This window comes from Lolium perenne, chromosome 3 (genome assembly GCF_019359855.2).
Source record: "Lolium perenne isolate Kyuss_39 chromosome 3, Kyuss_2.0, whole genome shotgun sequence".
Taxonomy (NCBI): Eukaryota; Viridiplantae; Streptophyta; class Magnoliopsida; order Poales; family Poaceae; genus Lolium; species Lolium perenne.
Window position 1 is genome coordinate 10,424,979 of NC_067246.2, and position 19,870 is coordinate 10,444,848.

A 19,870-nucleotide genomic window follows, 5' to 3' on the forward strand; every position below is an offset into this window, starting at 1 on the left:
TCCTCCCGTTTAAATATATATAAACATTTCCTCTATTTAGATGCATGTATTTTTTAGGATGAACATGGGGTTTTATTGATAGAAATATGATACTAAGAGCATGTCTAACAGGCCCCGTATAACCCGCCCACCCCGTAAAATTCCGGCGGGATACGGGGCCGGCGCGAGTTTGGGCGTCTAGCAGGCCCAGTATTCAGGCCGGCCCGTTTCGGTGAAATACGGGGCCCAGGAAATCGGCCCCGTCGCCCCGTACTTATAGTGGGCGTAGGTGCGAGTGAGGGGTTAACCCCTCACTCGCAACCCTAGCTCCGCCGTGCGCCGCCGCCTCCTCCATCCTGCTCCGGTGAGCAATTCCTCGCTCCCCCGCGCCGCATTCCACCCCATCTCCGGCATGGACTCCCGCCGCCGCAGTACCGCCTCCCCGGCGAGCGGATCGAAGCGATCCCGCTCGCCGGACAACGTGGAGGACGCCTGGCGGCTGCAATGCAAAAGATCGGCCGCCGGGAGCCGCCGCGCGGCCTGCAAGTACGACGGCGGCCCGTTCGTCCCGGCGAAGCTGCGTGACTTCACGCGGGGCGGCCGCTGGTACGACGAGGACCCGCCGCTCAAGCCGATGAGCGGCCCCAAGTTCGAGGCGTGGCGCGCCGAGTGGGAGCGCCGCCGCCGGGTGGACGAGGCATGGAGGGCGACCATCGGGAGCACCAGCAGCGGAGGTGCTCCGCTCGCCGGCGAGGAGGAGGAGGAAGACGAGAACCAGGACCCCGCCTTCTTGAAGGCGATTGAAGAGTCCCTCAAGGACGCCGACGAGAGGAAGAGGGCGGAGGAGGAAGATAGGGCGGCGGCCATCGCTGCCGTGAAGGAGGCGGAGGCGCGGGAGGCGGAGGCGGAGGCCGACGGCTACATCATCGACCTCTCCGACTAGAAGTCGCGATCCTTGATCGCGCATTTTGTATGTAGGTACGTCGATTCCTATGTATGATCGACGAACTATGAATGAACAAGTTTCCCGGTGTTTTAATTTTCAAATATACGGGGTCAAATACGGGTTCTGCTAGACGGAGCGGTGCATCTACGACCAGATTTTTATACGGGGCGAAAAAACGGCGAAATACGGGGCAGAAAAGTAAGGGCATGCTAGACATGCTCTAAAAACTAGTGGACTGCAAGCTGTGCTGCCTATCCTTCCAGTTCCACCCAGCTGAGTCCATAGCACCGGAGCCGGAGCATGCTCTCCGTCGGCGGCCGCCTCCACGGCGGAGCTCCCCCATGGCGAAGGCCCCGGCCATGCTCTTGCCTCGCGTCTCCGCCGGCCTCCAGCAGCAGCAGCGGCGGCGGCCACGGCGAGGGCGACCCCGAGTTCGTGCCCAGAGATTCCGCTGCTCCATTTCTCCAATTCCTGCCGCGGCTTCCTCCTTTCTTTGAGCAGACTGTGTTTGGTTTCGCAGGAAGGCGAGACCCGTGCTCTCGGAGAGGTACCGGGACGGCGCCGCCAAGAGGTTCCTTCGCTTCTTAATTATCTGACTGAATTTGCAAAGAACGGCCAAGTCTGCATTTGGCAAGCTAAGGATTGATGTGAGTGTGACGAACAGGTATCTGTTGGACGGCGACTCGAAGCTGCAAGTCCACTGGGAGAAGCATGACTCGTCGATGAACAGTGCTGAGGACGAAAATGTGAAGTCTTCGATTCCCCGAGCTATCAGGGATTTTGTGCTTCCAGCAGGGTTTCCAGGTGAATGCTGGTATAGGGTTCAGCTTTACAAGCTAGGAGATGCAGTGCATTGAGGTGTTTTCTGATCACAATGCAGAAGACAAATCATTTTGCTTCAAAGCTCTGTAGTTCAATTTTGTTGGTCTTACAACTCCTAGCACTTACTGTCAAATATAGAGCTTGTCTTTAAATAGGTAGCTTCCTCCCTTTCTCTTGTGATCCTACAGCACTGAAACTATACCCCACTTCTCAAACCTCTTAACTCTCTCTTGCCCGGTGTTTATGTATGTCAGAGTCTGTTTCGGACGACTACCTGCAGTACATGCTACTGCAGTTCCCAACAAACGTGACAGGATGGATCTGTTACACACTGGTTACATCAAGTCTTTTGAAGGTACCCCATAATTTATCATCACGATCATGTTTGCAGAAGTAAACAATTAAATATAATTTACAGTAGCATCTTATGTGATGTGATATATGATCCTATCGATGACATTATTGGTTAGCTCTAAAATAATTTTTTGAGATTTTGCCACGTGATCCCAAACAACATCAATCCGAAGATTTTCAAGTCACACACTTAAATTATTATCTCAAAATTGATGATTAGCTGATCATAGACTGGCACAGGCTGTAGGTGTTGGGTCCTTTACTGGAACTTCAGCAGCTGCCTCTGCCGCTGCTATCAGGTCATTACCATCTTTGCTTCATTGTATGGACTACTAGACACTCAGAACTATCCTCTATCTTCTTTGGAAGAAAAATAATCTTGATATTTGTTTTAGCTTAATTATGTTCCATCCTAATTTGGTCACCTTTACTTGTATACACAACTTGAAAGAGTTATTCTTTCTCACAGACCCTGAAAAATATGAATAAGATTTTTTCTTTCTCAAGAACCTTGAGGCTTTACCAAATACTGTATGAACGTACCTGAAGGCAGATACCAACATTCTAACAGCTAAACATGAAACACGGATGCGAGTGGATCAGCTAATTTTATGCTCATGGTTAAATCACCTATTTTGTTTGTGATAATGTAAACTTCTGTAGATGGGTATCGAAAGATGGCATAGGAGCTTTTGGGCGTATTCTCATTGGTACGATTATGCCTGACTGCTTTTTTAGAATATTTTATCCTGGAAGATTTATGAATGACTTGATTTAGGTGGACGTTTCGGAACGCTTTTTGATGACGACCCAAAGAAGTGGCGGATGTATGCAGACTTCATTGGGAGTGCTGGAAGGTTCATGCACTAACTCTTTTGAATAATAACAGAAAATAAGTAAAATCAAGTGTAGAAGCAAATCGTCTTATAATATTGTCTATTTATGTGTGCAATATGGCAGCATATTTGATCTCACCACTCCCCTATATCCTGGTTACTTCCTCCCACTTGCATCATTGGGGAATCTTGCAAAGGTACATTGGAAACAACACATTAATTCCACACATTTTAGTTTTACATTCTAACTTGACCTTTGTAGAGAGCTCCGTGTATAGAAAATCATTGACTCCAGACTTCTTGAGCAGGCTGTAGGAAGAGGATTTAGAGATCCTTCTAACCGTGTTATCCAAAATCACTTCTCGAAGTCTGGAAATCTAGGGGAGATCGCTGCAAAGGTACATAGTTTCTTTCAGTAATATTTCTAACAGTCAGTTCGATATCACTATCGAATCATTCAATCATTTTGTTAATCCGTAGAACAATAGTACTTTTTGTGTATGGAAAACAGCATCGTATTATGATCATCCAAAATTTCCTTTGGGGATTATGCACTATTTCGCATTTTTTTTGCTCAATATGAGAAAATCTCTATGAACAATTTTCCAAAATGTTTGCCAACCAACTCTGATGTATTTTTCAGGAGGAAGTATGGGAAGTAGGTGCTCAGTTGCTAGGCCTTTCTATCGGTGTACTTGTTCTGGTAATACTATTCATTAAGTACATGGAACCTCCTTTTGGCATGCCAACCTTACTTCATCATTGTTTGGTATATCATTCCTAGTTGGTATTTCGTTCCAGGACACACCAGGCATACAGTCGTCATACTCAACTCTTACTTTGACATGGCTTGGCGTCCGCCTTCTACATCTTTGGTTTCGCTATCAGTCCTTAATAGTTCTCAAGTTCCGCACAGTAAGGTGCTTGACTTGAATTATGTTGGTTCAATTTAATAAAGTTCAATGTGTGCATGTTAGGTCATGTTTCTTAATCATATAATAAATGGATGGCATAAATAATTGGAGTTACTAGTCTTCTATTCATCACCTGTGTTCCGCTTCATGTCTATTGGTAGGTAAACCTAAAACGTGCTCGGATTCTTGTGAGATCACATGTTGCGCATCATACAGTTCCTGGTGACATCTTCTTTACTTCTTTACTTCTTTATTTTGTCTTTTCCTTGGTTGCTTTATGAAAATTTGTTAGTAATACTTACTGCTGTCCTTCTGTTCTAGGCTATGTTGCTTGCAACGAGGGAGAGAATATTTTAACATGGGAGAGATTCTTGCGTCCCCAAATATCTTTTGGTGTGCCCATGGAGAGGATTCTTGGTGGAGAGGATTCCACTAACATGGTATGAGTCTTTAGCGTATTGCCAAATGCAAACCTGAGAAACTGATTCCTTTCGTCTTGGTAGTTAACTTTTTGGTTATTATGACTTTATCATTCTAATATTTGTTGTTGGGGTTCCTTTGAAGTTAGAATTGAGGGATAAGGAAATTTGTTTGGTCAGCATCTTTATAGTGATATACATAGTCATAACAACTGTTTTAGGACTCTACCCATACCAAATTTTCCTGCAAGACATTCGTATCAAATTGCTGCAAGTTCTCAACTTAAAGATGTAACCTAAGTGGAACTCGCTAAGTGGAACCAGCCCACACCGAACCTTTTCCTCATTCCTTAGGTCGTTTCAGAATAGTGTGGAAGTACAGTATTTTCCATGAAAGACATTGTAAAAGCAATTGTTGTCAGGTTAGTCTGGCAGAGTTGATATATGCGATCCTTCCTAGATGCCTAGTCCTTGACTGCTGGTTGCCAACCATTTCCTAGTAAGATCATAACCTATCAATGACCTTTGGTACCACTTGATCATCTATGTTCCTAACTCTCAAAACAGGTAAATAGGCTAGTGAAGCTGTACAAGAATGAGAAGTACATCCTCTATGTTGAGCAGCTTGGATCAAATGAGCCAGCATTTCTGGTCACATTCAAGGTGATCTACTGCTAAATATTGGTGCATGAAAGATAGTAAACATAGCATCAACAAATGCATAAGATTGTCTGTTTGCTTGTTTTCAGGAGGCAGCAACGAGCATGTCGGTCCTAAGAAGCCTATGGCAGGCACACTGGCTTCACGAACATCAGCTAAAGCGGAACGACGACGTCTTCGATTGGCTGGAAGAGAGTCTCACCGCATTGGGGGATGAATTTGATGACTTCATCGACCAAATGGAGGGAGCTGGCTGGGATCAAAGCCAGATCTTTCTGAAGGTGCCAAAAGAACCTGTCCTGGTGCTGGAGCATCTTGACCAAGAGGCGGAAGAAACAAATTTTGGGGTTTGATTGATGCTAACCTAATACATTCAAACAGAACAACAAACTGAAAGTCCAAATCCTCCGATGACAGAGATGTTTAACGAGATAACAATCGTATACTGCGAGTTTTTTTTTTGTTGACATGTGGCCTAATGTTGTAAAAGAATCAGAAATTCACTGTTAGTGCATTAGTTGGTTTTGCTAGTGACATAATCCCATACATTCACAATATTCACATGATGGTACATTGCGGTTCATGGTGTTGCTATAGCAGAACCACAAATGGATCCTGAGACATGGTGGCTGTATTTTTTGAAAAAAAAATGGCATTTGTAAGTTTCAAAAAATAGGAAGCAAAATTCTAGGTGCATACAGTGTTGAACTCTACCACTGTGAAAAATCTCGATAAAAAATTCGTTGTATTCTAGGCTACACAAAAATAACAAATTTTCAACTTTTCGAAATGTGCACTGTTCATCACACCAGATCCGCACATTTGTCATTTTTGCTGAGAACAAAATACAACGAATTTGGGACTGATTTTTTGCACAGTAGTAGACTTTATTATTAGCTACATCAGGAATTTTGTTCCCGATTTTTTAAAAACTTTCAAGTGCTGTTTTCGAATTTCTCCAAAAAACGAGTTACATATAGCTCGGGAGCCATTTGGTCACTCTCGTTGCTATAGTTGTTATCTACTTAGAGACTCCATTTGTGCATATTATAGTTTCTTCACATCATGAGCAAAAAGCAGATAACAGAAACATACAGCAGATGATCAGCAACTGGCATACAAAACAGTATTCAAGCTACTGAGTAGGAGGATATATAGAGAAAAGATCGTATATATACACAGGTTTAACGGCTAAAGCACATCAGGATTCAACCTAATTCTAAAAGTTCGTTGTCTAAGAGGTTATGTTATAATACCACATGCCTTCAGCATGTTACCTAGGACTAACAAGCGAGATGGTACCCAAAAGGAGCTCCATTAGCAGCTGCTAACGCGTTCGTTCGTCCCACCAAAATTGCAGCTGAACTAACTACATTCATCATCAAGCTTTGGATTTGCCCTTTCCCTTCACGGTATGGGTAAACCGAGTCTTCTTCGCTTTCTTGTTCTTTCCGTCAGAACCGCCATCCGAGTCGTCATCGCTGCTATCGCCGCGCTTGCCATTTGCTTTCTTCCGCGAACCAGACCCGTACACATATTCCTTGACCTTTTGGCTGGTCCTTTCTTCTGTAGGATCATCATCAGAATCGTTCTTAGGTTTCCAGATGAAGATGGACCTGCATGCACAGGCAGATATTGTTAGTAAAGAGCGAGAACTGGTACGAGATGTTTGTGTAAATACTGATTGGTTGGTCTATACCTTGAACTTCCTGTGGCCAGTATATCGTCTTGGGGGTGTAGCTTGTTCACTGGGCTGATAGTCGTTATGTCAGGATCCATCACCTCAGCCAGAAGCTTGCCAGTGCTGGTGTCTATGAAATCAATGGGATGTAGAGCAACCCCGTTGTGGTTTTCACTTATGTAACGACCAATAACAGCAACAGTTTCTGAATAATCCTGCATAGCATTAAAACGTTCAATATCAAAATTGGGCATGGTAATGAAGAGTCTGGATAAAAGAAGCAATTGTAGCTACAATTCTGAACCTTTGGATCCCACTCAGCTTTGAAGGGAGTCAAGTGACGGTTGAAATCATGGCTGTGCACGATTTCTCTACTCGGGGATTCCAGATTACCAAAAATATAATCCCAGACACGAATTCGGTTGTCCTGACATGTCGTCAAGATCTTGTTCCCACTTCGTGGAGAAAAATATCCTGAATTAACAACCCGTCCATGAGCAAGGCTGGCAAGAGCGCTCTTTGGCTCAAGTTTCCTCGTATCCCAAATACGGGCCTGATAATCACAGAAGTGATGGGAAATATTAGATACCAGATAAACAAAGAGATGTCTAGGTATGCAGAGCAGAGTGAACTCACAAAGTGATCGTTTCCGCTGCTTAGAAGAACTTCAGGTTGTGCAGGGTTGCAATGGAGGCCAGTTACCTTGCTACCCTTTTTATGTATAAGAATTGGTTGCCCGATTCTTTCCTTAGATCGTCTATCCAGTCTGCAAAAATTAAGGTGTAAGACACGGACATATAACTCAAAACAGAACGCCAAAAACTCAACGTGGGGAAGGAATAAAATGGAGTATGTCAAATATGATAATAATATAAAACAATCTCGGAATCACATATGAGATATGACAGGATACAGCAACATCGTGAACTCAGATATAAAATACTAAAATGCATGGGAAGTCAACAGTTCTAAGGACGCCGCATATACTTGACCTAAGATGTTAATCTCAAATAAGGTATCGAACAGCTTATAGGGATACTCATACTCACAAATAAAGAAACCCAAAACTATCTGCCACCAATAGAAGGCCTTTCTCGGCGTTTAAGTCCATTCCATATATCATGCGCCAAGTGCTTGGACCCTGTTAAGATCAACACATGGTTGATTAAATCAAAGCCCAGAGTGGATGAAAATTTGTTCAGAACAATGCAAGCAAATGATTGTCTAGCTACATAGTGCAAGATGCATCAATGTAAGATTGAAATATATTGTGTATAGAAATCTTTTTAAGAAAAATAATCTATATAAGCTTGACGGGGAGGGAAAAAGTGGGGAAAACTTACATTCCAACCATCTGGGTTAAGATTTAACAACGGAGAGCCCATTCCTGTGTCTAAGTCTGTGCTACTGATAGTCCCATCAGAGGAGGCTGTGTATAGCACTCCATCATTGGCGGTGTCCAGCCTGAATAAGATCACATCAAGTTGCCATATTTCATCTTGCACAAAAGAACTGATACTAGCCATCAAGGAAAAGTTCTTACTTCATACTGTTTAGAATACAGGAATGCACAGAATCATAGGTGATCTTCTCATGCAACTTAACATAATCCCAAATGCCTAGTAGCCCTTTCTGTGTGGAAAGAAAAGCAAAGGGATGGTCAGTAGTAGTCGCCTATATGTACCTGCAATGCGACGATATGAATTAAGCGGACAACAAAGCCCAGTGGTCAGACTGCAATACCTTGTCTCCTGATAAAAGCACATTGTTCTTAGTTGGATGAAACTCCAAGCAGGTCACGCGTCTCTGGTGAAATTTTATGTTACCGCACTCCAATTGATTGGGTACCAGAAACCGCGGCTTGACCTAGTATAAGAGAGAGGAGCTTAGTTTTGGCATGAATGGTACTAGCAAAACAATAGTGGTGCACAGTATTGGAAATGACAACGGTACGGGAAAAAAGTTGAGGCATCAGTTCACGCACCATGGAAATTTTGCCTTTCACTTGGCTCTGGAAGACGTAGTCCAGCGAAGTGTTTGTGTTCCTCCTAGGGGCTGGGATAACACCATGTTCCATTGCTACCCTGTGCGGGCAGGTCAAGGTCGTATGCCCTGCAAAGCGCAAGCGACCAAAACGTTGTGGTATCAGTCACCCGGAAAGTCTCTGTTCATGTCAAGCTTTCAAGTATAAAATGGCAATACATAATTACAAACATTCAAAGGAAAGAGCTATTTGAGATTCTTGTCTGTGGATACGTGACGAAAACAACATGTGATGGTTCATCAACAGCAAACTATTTTCATCCCACTTATCTCAGCAGAAACGCAAGCTTCTTTCAGAAACTATCTGGAACAAGCAGTTGGTCTAAACTCCTGTGAGTGAGCAAGTACTCACTAATTCATAAACCTGATTGAGTTTATGAAGTACCCCATTTTGGATACACTACCGGTTCCTAGCCCCCACAGTTCCAAATCAATCCCAAATGCAAAAACAAACAAACATAAAAGCATAATGTACAGATATCAGGACCTGGCATCTTGGAAATTAAGGAAGCAAGACTCTTTCACTTGACAATCCAAGATGCAGAAACAAACTATGACACGAACAGGAATAGTTAGGAGAATATGAGGACCTGGCATCTTGCAAAGGAAGCAGGGCTTCATGGGGCAGTCGATGTACACGGCGCCCTTGAACCCCGCCTCGTGCCCCGTCTTCTTGCACACCTGCAGCCAGACGAAACAGAGCACGCATCAATCATAACTGCAGTTAAAAGGAGCACTCAGTGCAGATGTTCCGACACCATCAACACCTTCCCAATAATGGAACTCAAATTCACAGGAAGTGGATAGTGAAGGAGCATCGGTGCACGTAGATGCGAAATGGAGCGGTCATTTTCATTGCGAACGCAGAGGGCAAGCACCGGGGCCAGGGGGAATCAGCCGGTCCTGCCCCAAATCAGCCACGGGCGCTTTACTAGGGAAGCCGGCCGAAAATCTCGGAAATGAGCGTTCTTTGCGGACGCAATCGGCAGCGGATAGCAAAAGGCTCAAAGGGGAAAAAATAGGTGAAGCCCCCGGCGGCGGCGGCGGCGGCGGCGGCGAAGGTGGGTAGTACTACCTTGCACACTTTCTTGAGGCTGATGGTAATCGGGCCCTTCCTCCCGTCCCTCCCCGTAGCCGCCGGAGTTGGGGCTTTCCTGGCCGGTGGCTCTTCGGCGACCGCCTCCTCCTCCTCAGCAACCCCCTCCTCATCGGAACCCTCGGCCTCCTCTTCCTCTTGCTCGTCCTCAGAGGAAGATGATGAGGCCTCCTGCTGCTCCTCCTCCTCGTCGTCGTCGGCACGGCGGCGGGTGTAGACGAAGCGGGCGCGGGTCGCCATTGTGGAGGGCGGCTGTGGCCTCGGGAGGCGGGAAGGTGTGGTGTGGGGAGAGACGCGACGGCGGCGCGCGGGGAGACGAAAAAGCAGCCGGTTGGTTCAGTTCGGTCCCCGCCGCTTTGGGTTTTCTTTCTTTTTTCTTGATGATTTTCGTGCTGCTATAATGGATTTGGGATTTTCTTTTCGTGTTAGAATAGTTATTTTATATTGATTTTAATATGTGTTTATTTTACTCAAATAGTCTAGTATTTTTTTACTGACCATGGCTTTTGTATGGTAAGAAAATAACCTAGAAATATTTTGAGTTAGAGTTTCGAATTAAAATAGATGGAAGCTTCCCTTTTGAGTAGGTATAATAGTTTTTTATGCGAAAAAGAACCTTGACATTAAGAGAAACATCGAACGATACAAGCATCAAATAAAAACGGGAAATTACAACCAAATCCTTGAGATGTCCTTCGTCTTCAACCTCAAGGCCGTATGTGTCGATGGCGTGCCGCCGCTGTCGCTCCTCCCTGAGTCGGCTTGACGTTGTTAGATGCGGACAGGAAGTCACCGAACTGGTTAAGAAGATCACATCCGCCCCATAGATAAGGAAGAAGGAATAACCATCGTCGAAGCTCCATGAAGATGCCCCATCCAAAAAAAGGTTCTCAAGAATCACACCACTCCCACAAGCTTCTCTACATCGCTGACGAGATGGGGGTGAAGCCGAGAAGACTTTATTGGAGAAGACGTCGTCGCCACCACCTGAGCGCCGCCCCACCAAACCTTCAACCTAAACCCAGAAAATGGAGCCCTCCCATCGACGGAAACCACATCCACCCCTCCTCCATGGCTCGAAGGCCACAGACTTGGGGCAAATCGGCGTGAGGCGGCTAGGAATTGCCGTGATCGCCTCCTCGTCGCTCTTTCTAGGACTCGTTCGGCATAATCAGGAGCAAAATGTTTTGGTGTGCTAACAAATGGTGGCTGAAACTGGTCATTTTCTTTCTCGGTGTCCAAGAATTATTGTGTTTTTTTGGTGGGTGAAGGATCATGATAGGTTTGTACTGAACCTTTTTTTTTGAACAAGTCACCGGGTGAACCCGGTAAAAGCTGCTATTAAACACTGGAGTACAAGCAGGCCCTATAAAACTATGGAATTACACAGGGGGTCCAAGAATTAAGCATAAAGGACCAAAGAGAAAACTTGAAAATGTGATCAAGCCCTTCGTCCTCCTCTTCCTCCAAATCGAACTCCGGCGACGGACTGCGACCAGGCCTCCAGGGAACAAGCCACTTGGAGACTAGGCCTAGGGGATCACCGACAGCCGGAGCAAAGCAGCGACGGAGCGACAGCCCTACTGCCATTGAGTCCGACGCGAAGACGGAAAACCGCTGATGAAGCATCGGAGATGAGCTCCTGAACAAAACCATCACCGCCGACAGAGCAGACTCCAACTCAAGCCACCACCATGGGCCTTGAGAAGCGAGAGAGAGAGAGAGAGAGAGAGAGAGCCAGCAGTGACTTGTACAGCATTAGAACTAGAAGAAGAAGCTGGAACTGCGTCGCATCTGCCGCCCCCTCGCTGCCACGGCCGGTCAGGTCGGAGAAACACGCCGCAGTCCGCCTCCAAGCCCACCTCCCTCGCCACCATGGCCGGCTAAGGAGACAAGGAGGCAACCTTTTTCTTCAGAAGCTGACTCCTAGGCGCCTTATCGAGGAGCCTTGCCGCCGACGAGCTAAAGTCCCAGATCCACCACGGATCTGGAAGGAGACCACCAGTGACGGGCCATCTGGTGCTGCGCCAGAGCACCAAAAGGGCACTCAGCCCCTGCCACCTCCAGATCGAGTCGAAGACGGCGAGTCCGCCCAATCCCCCTCGCCACCGAGGCCGGCCAGGATCGGAAAAAGGGCGCCATCAGGAGCTCGAGGGAGGCGACGGAGGCCTTATTTGGAGATAAGCCGAGATGGAGGCCACCTGGGCTCCGGCCGCCAGAGCAGAGAGGAGAACCTCCACCACAGCCCGCCCAAGATCTAGCCGAGAAACCTGGGCTCCTACTCACCACTAACCGGCAGACCGCCGGAGACTACTCCTACCCTAGGAACCTACCCCGGCACCTCCCCTCCGCCACCTCCGGCCGGCATCGCCGCCGGAGGGGCTCGGGAACGGCCCGGTTTAACTCGGTTGCGCCTCTGTCTACTTTAGACGAGAGAGAGAGGAGGGGGAGAACGACTACTTCAGATTTCATACTGAACCTAACTAATGGTTGCTTTTTTTCACGAGGGATAACTTTTTTTTTAACATCAAGGGATAACTAATCGTTGCCGTGTTGATATGCACTGGGCCGCGGGCCAGGTGTGAGTGTTAACTGCCGCTTGTTGCCCAACACATCAGTGAACGACAGAGATTAAACCCCAGCGGCCTACTGTAAATGCATCCTGTGAAATAGAAACTGGAACTCTCCTGTCTCATCTTCCTTCTCTGATCCTCCTCATCCCGCTGCTTTCTCATCCCAATTCCTTTGAAGCTGCTTTCTCATCTCAATTCTTTTGAAATTGCGTTTCCTAGTCGTACGATTAGATCACCTCTAGATCTAGTCGTCACAATTTGGTACCGGAGCCCTAGAATTTTCCCCAACACTCGCTTAAATTGTCAGCTGCGGATCCTATTTATTTTGTATCAGTTAGATGAGACACGTGAGTCAACAAATACTCCAGTAATTAAAAATATATTTTTAGAAACTAAATTGAGGAGGTGATACGTGACATCTGAGTCAACAAAGGGTCCATTATATTGTTGATACGTGACGACGACGTCGCTCCATGGTCACGCTAGTACTCATCGAGACATGGCGAGGAGGTTTGAGCGTATCTTGTGATTTATGTATATTAATTAATTATTTAGAAAAGGTAATAGAAGGCATGCTAGTATTCGATGGGAATAAGAGCATCTCCACTCGTCTCCCCGACGAGGCCCCCCGAACGACGTTTTTTCCATCCGGATGGCGAAATTCGGTCCAATCGCGTCCCCGGTTCCTCAATTTTGTCCGGATTTGGGCCTAATTTCATCCGGCGATCCCACGCCATCCCCGGCCCCCCAGGGAGCGCTCGGGGAGTCCGGACGAAACGAAAACGCGGGAAACGCCGAGGAAACTTCCCGCGCGTCTGGTGGCCCCAACTTGTCGGCGAGGGACACCGATCGTCGTCCTCATCGCATCGTCTTCCGCGCGCTGTAAAAGCCTGCCGCCGTTTAGCATTCGCCGGCCGCGTAGCTTCCACGCGGCGAGTTAATGTCGTCGCATCGTCTTCCGCGCACGCATCGTCTTCCACGCGGCATTAATCGCCGGCGCCCGCCGCGCCTATATAAGCCGCTCCGCTCGCCGCGACGCCCCTGCTCCACTCTTCCTCCATTCTCCTTCCACTCACCCTCCACCTCCACCGATGGCGTTCTACGATGACGGCGCAGCCAACAACGGGTTACCCCGCCGATCTCTCCACGCGCGGGAGGGGCACCTCCTCCACCAGGCGGGGTACCCCTGCCCGCCGGACACGAGGCCCCCCGGCGGCGGGTGGAGGCTAAGCGCTGGTGGCGTGCCAATCCCGCCGCCGCCCCAGGGCCACGCCCTCGACGTCGCCATCGAGGAGGCGCGGATGGCGATGACAGAGGAAGAACCGCGCCACCACCCCGAGAACTACACTCGGTGGAATTCTTTTTTCTCCGGCGGTGGGAGCGCGAGCTGGCGTCCTACGACGGCCCGCCACCTCCGCCTCCGTGCAACAACGCCGCGGGTCGCCGGCGTTGGTGGAGCGCCCCGAATAGGACGCTCCACAACGTCCTCGAGCACATCGAGGGCGGCAACTCGCCAAGGCTCACGATGCCCCCTCTATCGAGGGCATCGACCAGCCGCCAACGGGGAAACAGCTGGCAGCCACGGCGCATGGCTGCCAGTTCCTCGTCGTCCGGTTCGGCGGCGAGGTCGATCTCCAGGTCGGCGCCATCCTTGGCGCCGGTCAAAAAGGAGCCGGATTCCCCGCCGATCCACCGCACGCGCGGCGGCGACATCGTCATCCGCGAGCCACGCCGCCCCAAGCGCGAACATGACACTTCCGGCGTACGGAAGCAAAAACCGGCGAAGGTGAAGGTGGAGGAGGACGCCGAGGACGCGGCCATCCTCGAGGCCGTCATCGCGAGGTCCCTCCAGGACCTCGTCCCCGCCGAGAACGCCATGCCGCTCGACCAGGCCTGCGCCTGGTCGAGGGAGCAGTGGGAGAAGGAGGAGGCGGATCTGCAGGCGAGGCTCCTCCAGGACGTCGCTCGCTACCGACGGCCTGCGACTCCTCCATCCGGCGCCGTCGTCCCCGTCGTCGACCTCGAGGCCTCCGACGACGACCTATACAAGCCGTCGCCATCCCCGCCTCGCACCAGTGGCCGGTGGGGAGACGCCGGCCAAGGCAGCAGCCAGGCGGCTTCGGCGCCGCCGCAGTTCGACGACGACGGCTCCGACGACGACGATGGCGGCGACTACACGGTGTTCTACCGCCATTTCGGCATGTAGAGTGCCGTGTTTTTATATTTACAGTTGTATTCCCCTAGCCAAATTCGAAATATAGTCGAATTCGGTCTCTATGTATGAACTTCGCCCTCTATATAGTAAATATCATTAAATTTAGTCTAAATTCGACCGTTTTATGCCGTAGTTTGTCAAGTTTCCGTTTTTCAAATTTAGATCGCCGTCTTCGCCTGAGATCGCTGCTGGGAAACTACTCCTCCCCACGCCAAATTTACGTCCAATCCGGACGTAAATTTCCCCGGATTTCGGCGTGGGGAGGGCAAACGAGTGGAGATGCTCTAAGTACTTGTTATGAAGAGTTTTAGGCTTTGAGCAGCCTAATCCTAGCCATTGAAGAATCTTTAAGACGGTCTAAATGGATATGGAGCTACATATTGGACCCACAACCCAACAAATATATGTTTGCATCACATTTGTATACGGCATAGTTTCAACAACAATTTTTTGTATACCCCATATCATTTTATCCGCTTACGTGGATTATAGGTCCTACATTTCTATCTTTTGTTGACATGGACATGACTCATCCACTTTACTCTCTATGAGATATAGATAGACACAAGTCATAGGAATTTACCCTCGTGGCCACATGCATCCAATTACATGTTGTTGTGCATGTACCAGATTTTTTGTTCACATAGACTACTAATCAACTTTACTCCCGATGATATATGGATAGACACAAGTCATGAAATCTTCGCCACATGACCGAATGCATCCATATACATGATTTTTGTGCATATACCAAAACGCAAACAAACCACAAAAGGAGTCATAAGTGGCCAAAATATAGTTGTAGAAAGTACAAGTAATATCATATGTTGATTAGTCCTCACATAATGTCAAAGAATGGTTTCTATCTAGAAGGTGGTGCTGGCTTCCTAAGTTAGAATTAGTTGTAGGTGAAAAGCAACACATAATTTTTTAGGCAAAGTTATATCTACTCACAATTTAAGCCATGTGAGTCATCATGTATATCTTCTTCTCTATGTCATGATCATCTTAAGCTACTTTTTCTGGCTATAAAAACTAGCTCACATTCACCAAACTAGCATCAACCAACCTTCTCCAATATCATCAAGCAGTCATGGCAACTACCAGTTTTCCATCTGTTTTATTTTACTTTTGCATGTTCCTCTTGTGCCATGGATCTATGGCTCAGATATTCGGACAGAGCTTTACTTTGTGGCAAAGCCCTAGACAAGGAGGTTCGAGAGGATGCAAATTCGATAAGCTGCAAGCATTTGAACCACTACAGAAAGTGCGGTCGGAAGCTGGTGTCACCGAGTACTTTGATGAACATAATGAACAGTTTCGTTGTACTGGTGTATCCGTCATCCGTCGTGTTATTGAGCCTCGAGGCCTCTTGCTGCCTCAATACCACAATGCTCATGCCTTGGTGTACATCCTTCAAGGTTAGTGTCTGAATTGAATATGACAATTGCATTGTTATACTACACTAGGAGTTATGATGTGCCCAATTTACATCAGCATCAATCTTTTTATATATTAATCCAAACAAGTTTTATTTTAGGTAAGGGCGTTATAGGGTTGAATTTCCCTGGATGCCCAGCGACCTTCCAACAAGAGTTTCAACCGTTTGGTCAAGGGCAGTTTTCCCAGGATCAAAGTCGAAGCCAGAAGTTTACGGATGAGCATCAGAGAGTTCATAGCTTCAAACAAGGAGATGTTGTTGCTCTGCCCGCTGGTATTGTACATTGGAGCTACAATGATGGTGATGCACCTATTGTAGCTGTTTATGTCTTCGACGTAAACAACAATGCTAATCAACTTGAACCTATACAAAAGGTAACTATAGATGTGTTCTAAATATTATTAAAAAAAAATATTAGTGGAATATTATTGAACTTTTTTTTACTTCATCAATATAAAATTTCAGGAATTCTTGTTGGCTGGTAACAACAATAGAGGGCAACAGTCTGAACAAAACATATTCAATGGATTCAGCATTCAACTTCTTAGTGAAGCCCTCGGTATCAGTCAACAAGCAGCACAAAGGATTCGGAATCAAAATGATCAAAGAGGTGAGATAATTCGTGTGCGTCAAGGCCTTCAATTCTTGAAGCCCATTGTGTCCCAACAAGGACAAGTAGAGCAGCAAGCATACCAACCAATTCAACATCGGGAAGGACAAACAACCCAATACCCGGAAGGGCAATCAGCTCAATATCCAGGACAATCAACTCAATACCCTGAAGGGCAATCAGCTCAATATCCACAAGGGCAATCAACTCAATACCCCAAAGGGCAATCAACTCAATATCCACAAGGACAATCAACCCAATACCCCGAAGGGCAATCAACCCAATACCCGCAAGGACAATCAACTCAATACCCCGAAGGGCAATCAACCCAATACCCTCAAGGACAATCAACTCAATATCCAGGACAATCAACTCAATACCCCGAAGTGCAATCAACTCAATATCCACAAGGGCAATCAACTCAATATCCACAAGGGCAATCAATCCAATACGCCGAAGGGCAATCAACCCAATACCCGCAAGGACAATCAACTCAATATCCAGGACAATCAACTCAATACCCCGAAGGGCAATCAACTCAATATCCACAGGGACAATCAACTCAATATCCACAAGGGCAATCAACCCAATACCCCGAAGGGCAATCAACCCAATACCCGCAAGGACAATCAACTCAATATCTAGGACAATCAACTCAATACCCCGAAGGGCAATCAACTCAATATCCACAGGGACAATCAACTCAATATCCACAAGGGCAATCAACTCAATTCCCCGAAGGGCTATCAACTCAATACCCACAATGGCAATCAATCCAATACCCCGGAGGACAATCAACCCAATACCCGCAAGGACAATCAACTCAATACCCCGAAGTGCAATCAACTCAATATCCGGGACAATCAACTCAATGCCCTGAAGGACACTCAACGGTCAAAAGTTTCAATGGTCTTGAGGAGAATGTTTGCTCATTAAAGGCAACGCTAAACGTTGAAAGCCCCCAAGGTGCCGACACATATAACCCACGTGCTGGCAGGATAACACGCGTCAACGGCAATAATTTCCCCATCCTTAACATTGTGCAAATGAGTGCTACAAGAGTAAATCTATATCAGGTACGTATGATGCTGCATTTCGATGCACTATCCCATCGTTTGATATTTTAAGCTTCATAATTCATGGTAAATAATATGGTATACAAATAAATTTTATTGCAGAATGCTATTCTTTCACCATTCTGGAACATTAATGCACACAGCGTCGTGTACATGATCCAAGGACATGCTCGGGTTCAGGTCGTCAATAACCATGGTCAGACTGTATTCAATGACCGCCTTCGCCAAGGGCAGCTGCTAATCATACCACAACACTTTGTTGTCCTCAAAAAGGCAGAGCGTGAAGGATTCCAATATATATCATTCAACACCAACGCGAACTCCATGGTTAGTCACGTCGCGGGAAAGAACTCCATCTTGAGCGCCTTGCCTGTTGATGTGCTCGCGAATGCATACCGCATTTCCAGGCAGGATGCCCGAAACCTCAAAAACAACAGGGGAGAAGAGCTCGGTGCATTCACTCCTAAAGGGGCCAGCTCCCAGGCTTCCGGAGAGGAGGATGAGGTGTGGGGTCGTCGTCTCGTCGATAAGTAAGGCGGAAGAGTGAATTAAGGAGTATGATGATAAGTAGTATATTGAAATAATGGTGTTACTGGTGTGTAACTTGGTGTTCTATAGATGTTTATCTCAATAAAAAGTTTGTCTTGATATATTATTTGTTTGTGTCTTGTATTTCTATCTTTTCTAACAAAATCGTAAAAGCATGCATGGAGAACAAGCTAAATGGACTTTCCGGAAAACCAAGGTCCCTCCAATTAAAGGTGCGTGTTTTGGTTGTGTTTTGGTTGGAGGTAGTGTTGCCGATGCGGAATACGCAAGATCCCGCACATCTTTACTCTAGAGCAAGAAGCCTAGACTCTAGAACCCTCCTCCTGCTGTGGCGTCCCAGGCACACACGATCGTGCCTTCCAACAGAAAGGAGATGCCTCAATTGCCTACTCTATCTTTTCTTCAGGTTTACCAGCAAGACCGCATGTCAATTAGCTCCCTCTGATGGCGATCGATCACAAAGGCAGAGGACTCATGCATGGTTCCTTCCCCTACCTCCAAGCACTTCTGCTCCGGTGTTTCTCTTTTGAAATTTTTTTGGGGACGTCAAATACAAGGACGGTGGAGATCTTCTCATAATTCTTCATAAATGGGGGCACAATTGTAATGTCACTAAATCTGACATATACGTGATCTGCACAGTCTCGTATGACCCGCGTTATCTTGTACGAGTCAATCGTATATGTATGGCGTACTTGTAATGGCATGTGCGTGCGTGATGCTATGAACCGAAAAAGCACCACATATAAAATGATATATATACTATGATACATACGAGTATACATGGGGTGGATATGGGTTTCGAGCTTTCGACGGACCTAATGTACAGTAGGAAAAAAAAAACAGAATATGACCCTCAATTTCGGTTAGGGGAGCACTGAAGCAGGGCTCACCTGCAAGTTACCCTGCGAGCAGCCTCTGTCTCACGACTGGTCCGCTCCGGCCAAGGACTGGATCAAGCTCAACATCGACGGGACGGCTCTGTTAGCGTATGTAATATGGTACGTGTATATGTACGGAGTAGTACTCCGACTATACACGTACACCTCATGTACTGCCACGTAGGGGGCTTTTCCCTACTCTATATAACACGCAACCGATGGCCCGAGAGGGTTAAGCATCGTTACACCAAAACCAACATGGTATCAGAGCGGGTCTCTTCCCTCTAGCAAAACCAAAAATCTGATTGACTGCAAGTGGGTTTATCGTATCAATCGTCGTGCTGATGGTACCATTGATCGTTACAAAGCACGTCTTGTTGCTAAAGGTTTTAAACAACGGTATGGCATTGATTATGAAGACACGTTCAGTCCAGTTGTTAAAATTGCTACTATCAGAATTGTGCTATCTCCCGTGGTTGGAGTCTTCGGCAGCTAGATGTCAAGAACGCGTTTCTTCATGGTGTTCTGGAAGAGGAAGTCTATATGAAACAACCACCTGGTTTTGAACATCCTGATGCTCCCCATCATGTTTGTCGACTTGACAAAGCTCTTTATGGCCTCAAGCAAGCTCCTCGAGCATGGTATTCTCGGCTGAGTGCAAAGTTACAAGATTTTGGTTTTATCCCCTCCAAGGCTGATACCTCCTTATTCCTCTACAACAAGTCCGGTGTCACTATATTTGTTCTGATTTATGTGGATGATATTATTGTCACAA

General features: G+C 46.9%; 3 protein-coding genes across 4 annotated transcripts; 2 read left to right on the forward strand and 1 right to left on the reverse strand.

Annotated features, from left to right (window-relative positions):
* Window positions 1–1,165: 1,165 nt before the first annotated feature.
* On the forward strand, window positions 1,166–5,460 carry LOC127325832 (protein root UVB sensitive 5). Of its 2 annotated transcripts, XM_051352653.2 has the most exons (15): window positions 1,167–1,356; window positions 1,446–1,496; window positions 1,590–1,729; window positions 2,002–2,102; window positions 2,342–2,400; window positions 2,765–2,811; window positions 2,880–2,958; window positions 3,062–3,134; window positions 3,246–3,335; window positions 3,581–3,640; window positions 3,739–3,852; window positions 4,013–4,073; window positions 4,173–4,291; window positions 4,838–4,933; window positions 5,020–5,460. In XM_051352653.2, exons 1-15 carry the CDS (start codon window positions 1,226–1,228, stop codon window positions 5,281–5,283), a joined length of 1,485 nt encoding a protein of 494 aa, XP_051208613.1. In that variant the 5' UTR covers window positions 1,167–1,225; the 3' UTR covers window positions 5,284–5,460. The 2 variants fall into 2 exon arrangements, with proteins under 2 accessions (XP_051208614.1, XP_051208613.1); XM_051352654.1 differs by lacking the exon at window positions 4,838–4,933 and having other exon boundaries at window positions 1,166–1,356.
* A 551-nt stretch (window positions 5,461–6,011) lies between these two features.
* LOC127325841 (DNA damage-binding protein 2) lies at window positions 6,012–10,077 on the reverse strand. Its single transcript, XM_051352676.1, has 11 exons — window positions 9,730–10,077; window positions 9,245–9,335; window positions 8,596–8,723; window positions 8,355–8,477; window positions 8,155–8,243; window positions 7,955–8,075; window positions 7,661–7,752; window positions 7,248–7,377; window positions 6,916–7,164; window positions 6,630–6,826; window positions 6,012–6,546 (listed from the first exon to the last, which is right to left on the reverse strand). The coding sequence occupies exons 1-11, from the start codon at window positions 9,988–9,990 to the stop codon at window positions 6,312–6,314; spliced, it is 1,716 nt and encodes a 571-aa protein (XP_051208636.1). The 5' UTR covers window positions 9,991–10,077; the 3' UTR covers window positions 6,012–6,311.
* A 5,541-nt stretch (window positions 10,078–15,618) lies between these two features.
* LOC127325840 (12S seed storage globulin 1-like) lies at window positions 15,619–18,315 on the forward strand. The gene is made up of 4 exons (XM_051352675.2): window positions 15,619–15,959; window positions 16,079–16,353; window positions 16,445–17,665; window positions 17,768–18,315. Exons 1-4 carry the CDS (start codon window positions 15,632–15,634, stop codon window positions 18,197–18,199), a joined length of 2,256 nt encoding a protein of 751 aa, XP_051208635.1. The 5' UTR covers window positions 15,619–15,631; the 3' UTR covers window positions 18,200–18,315.
* The last annotated feature ends 1,555 nt before the right edge of the window (window positions 18,316–19,870 follow it).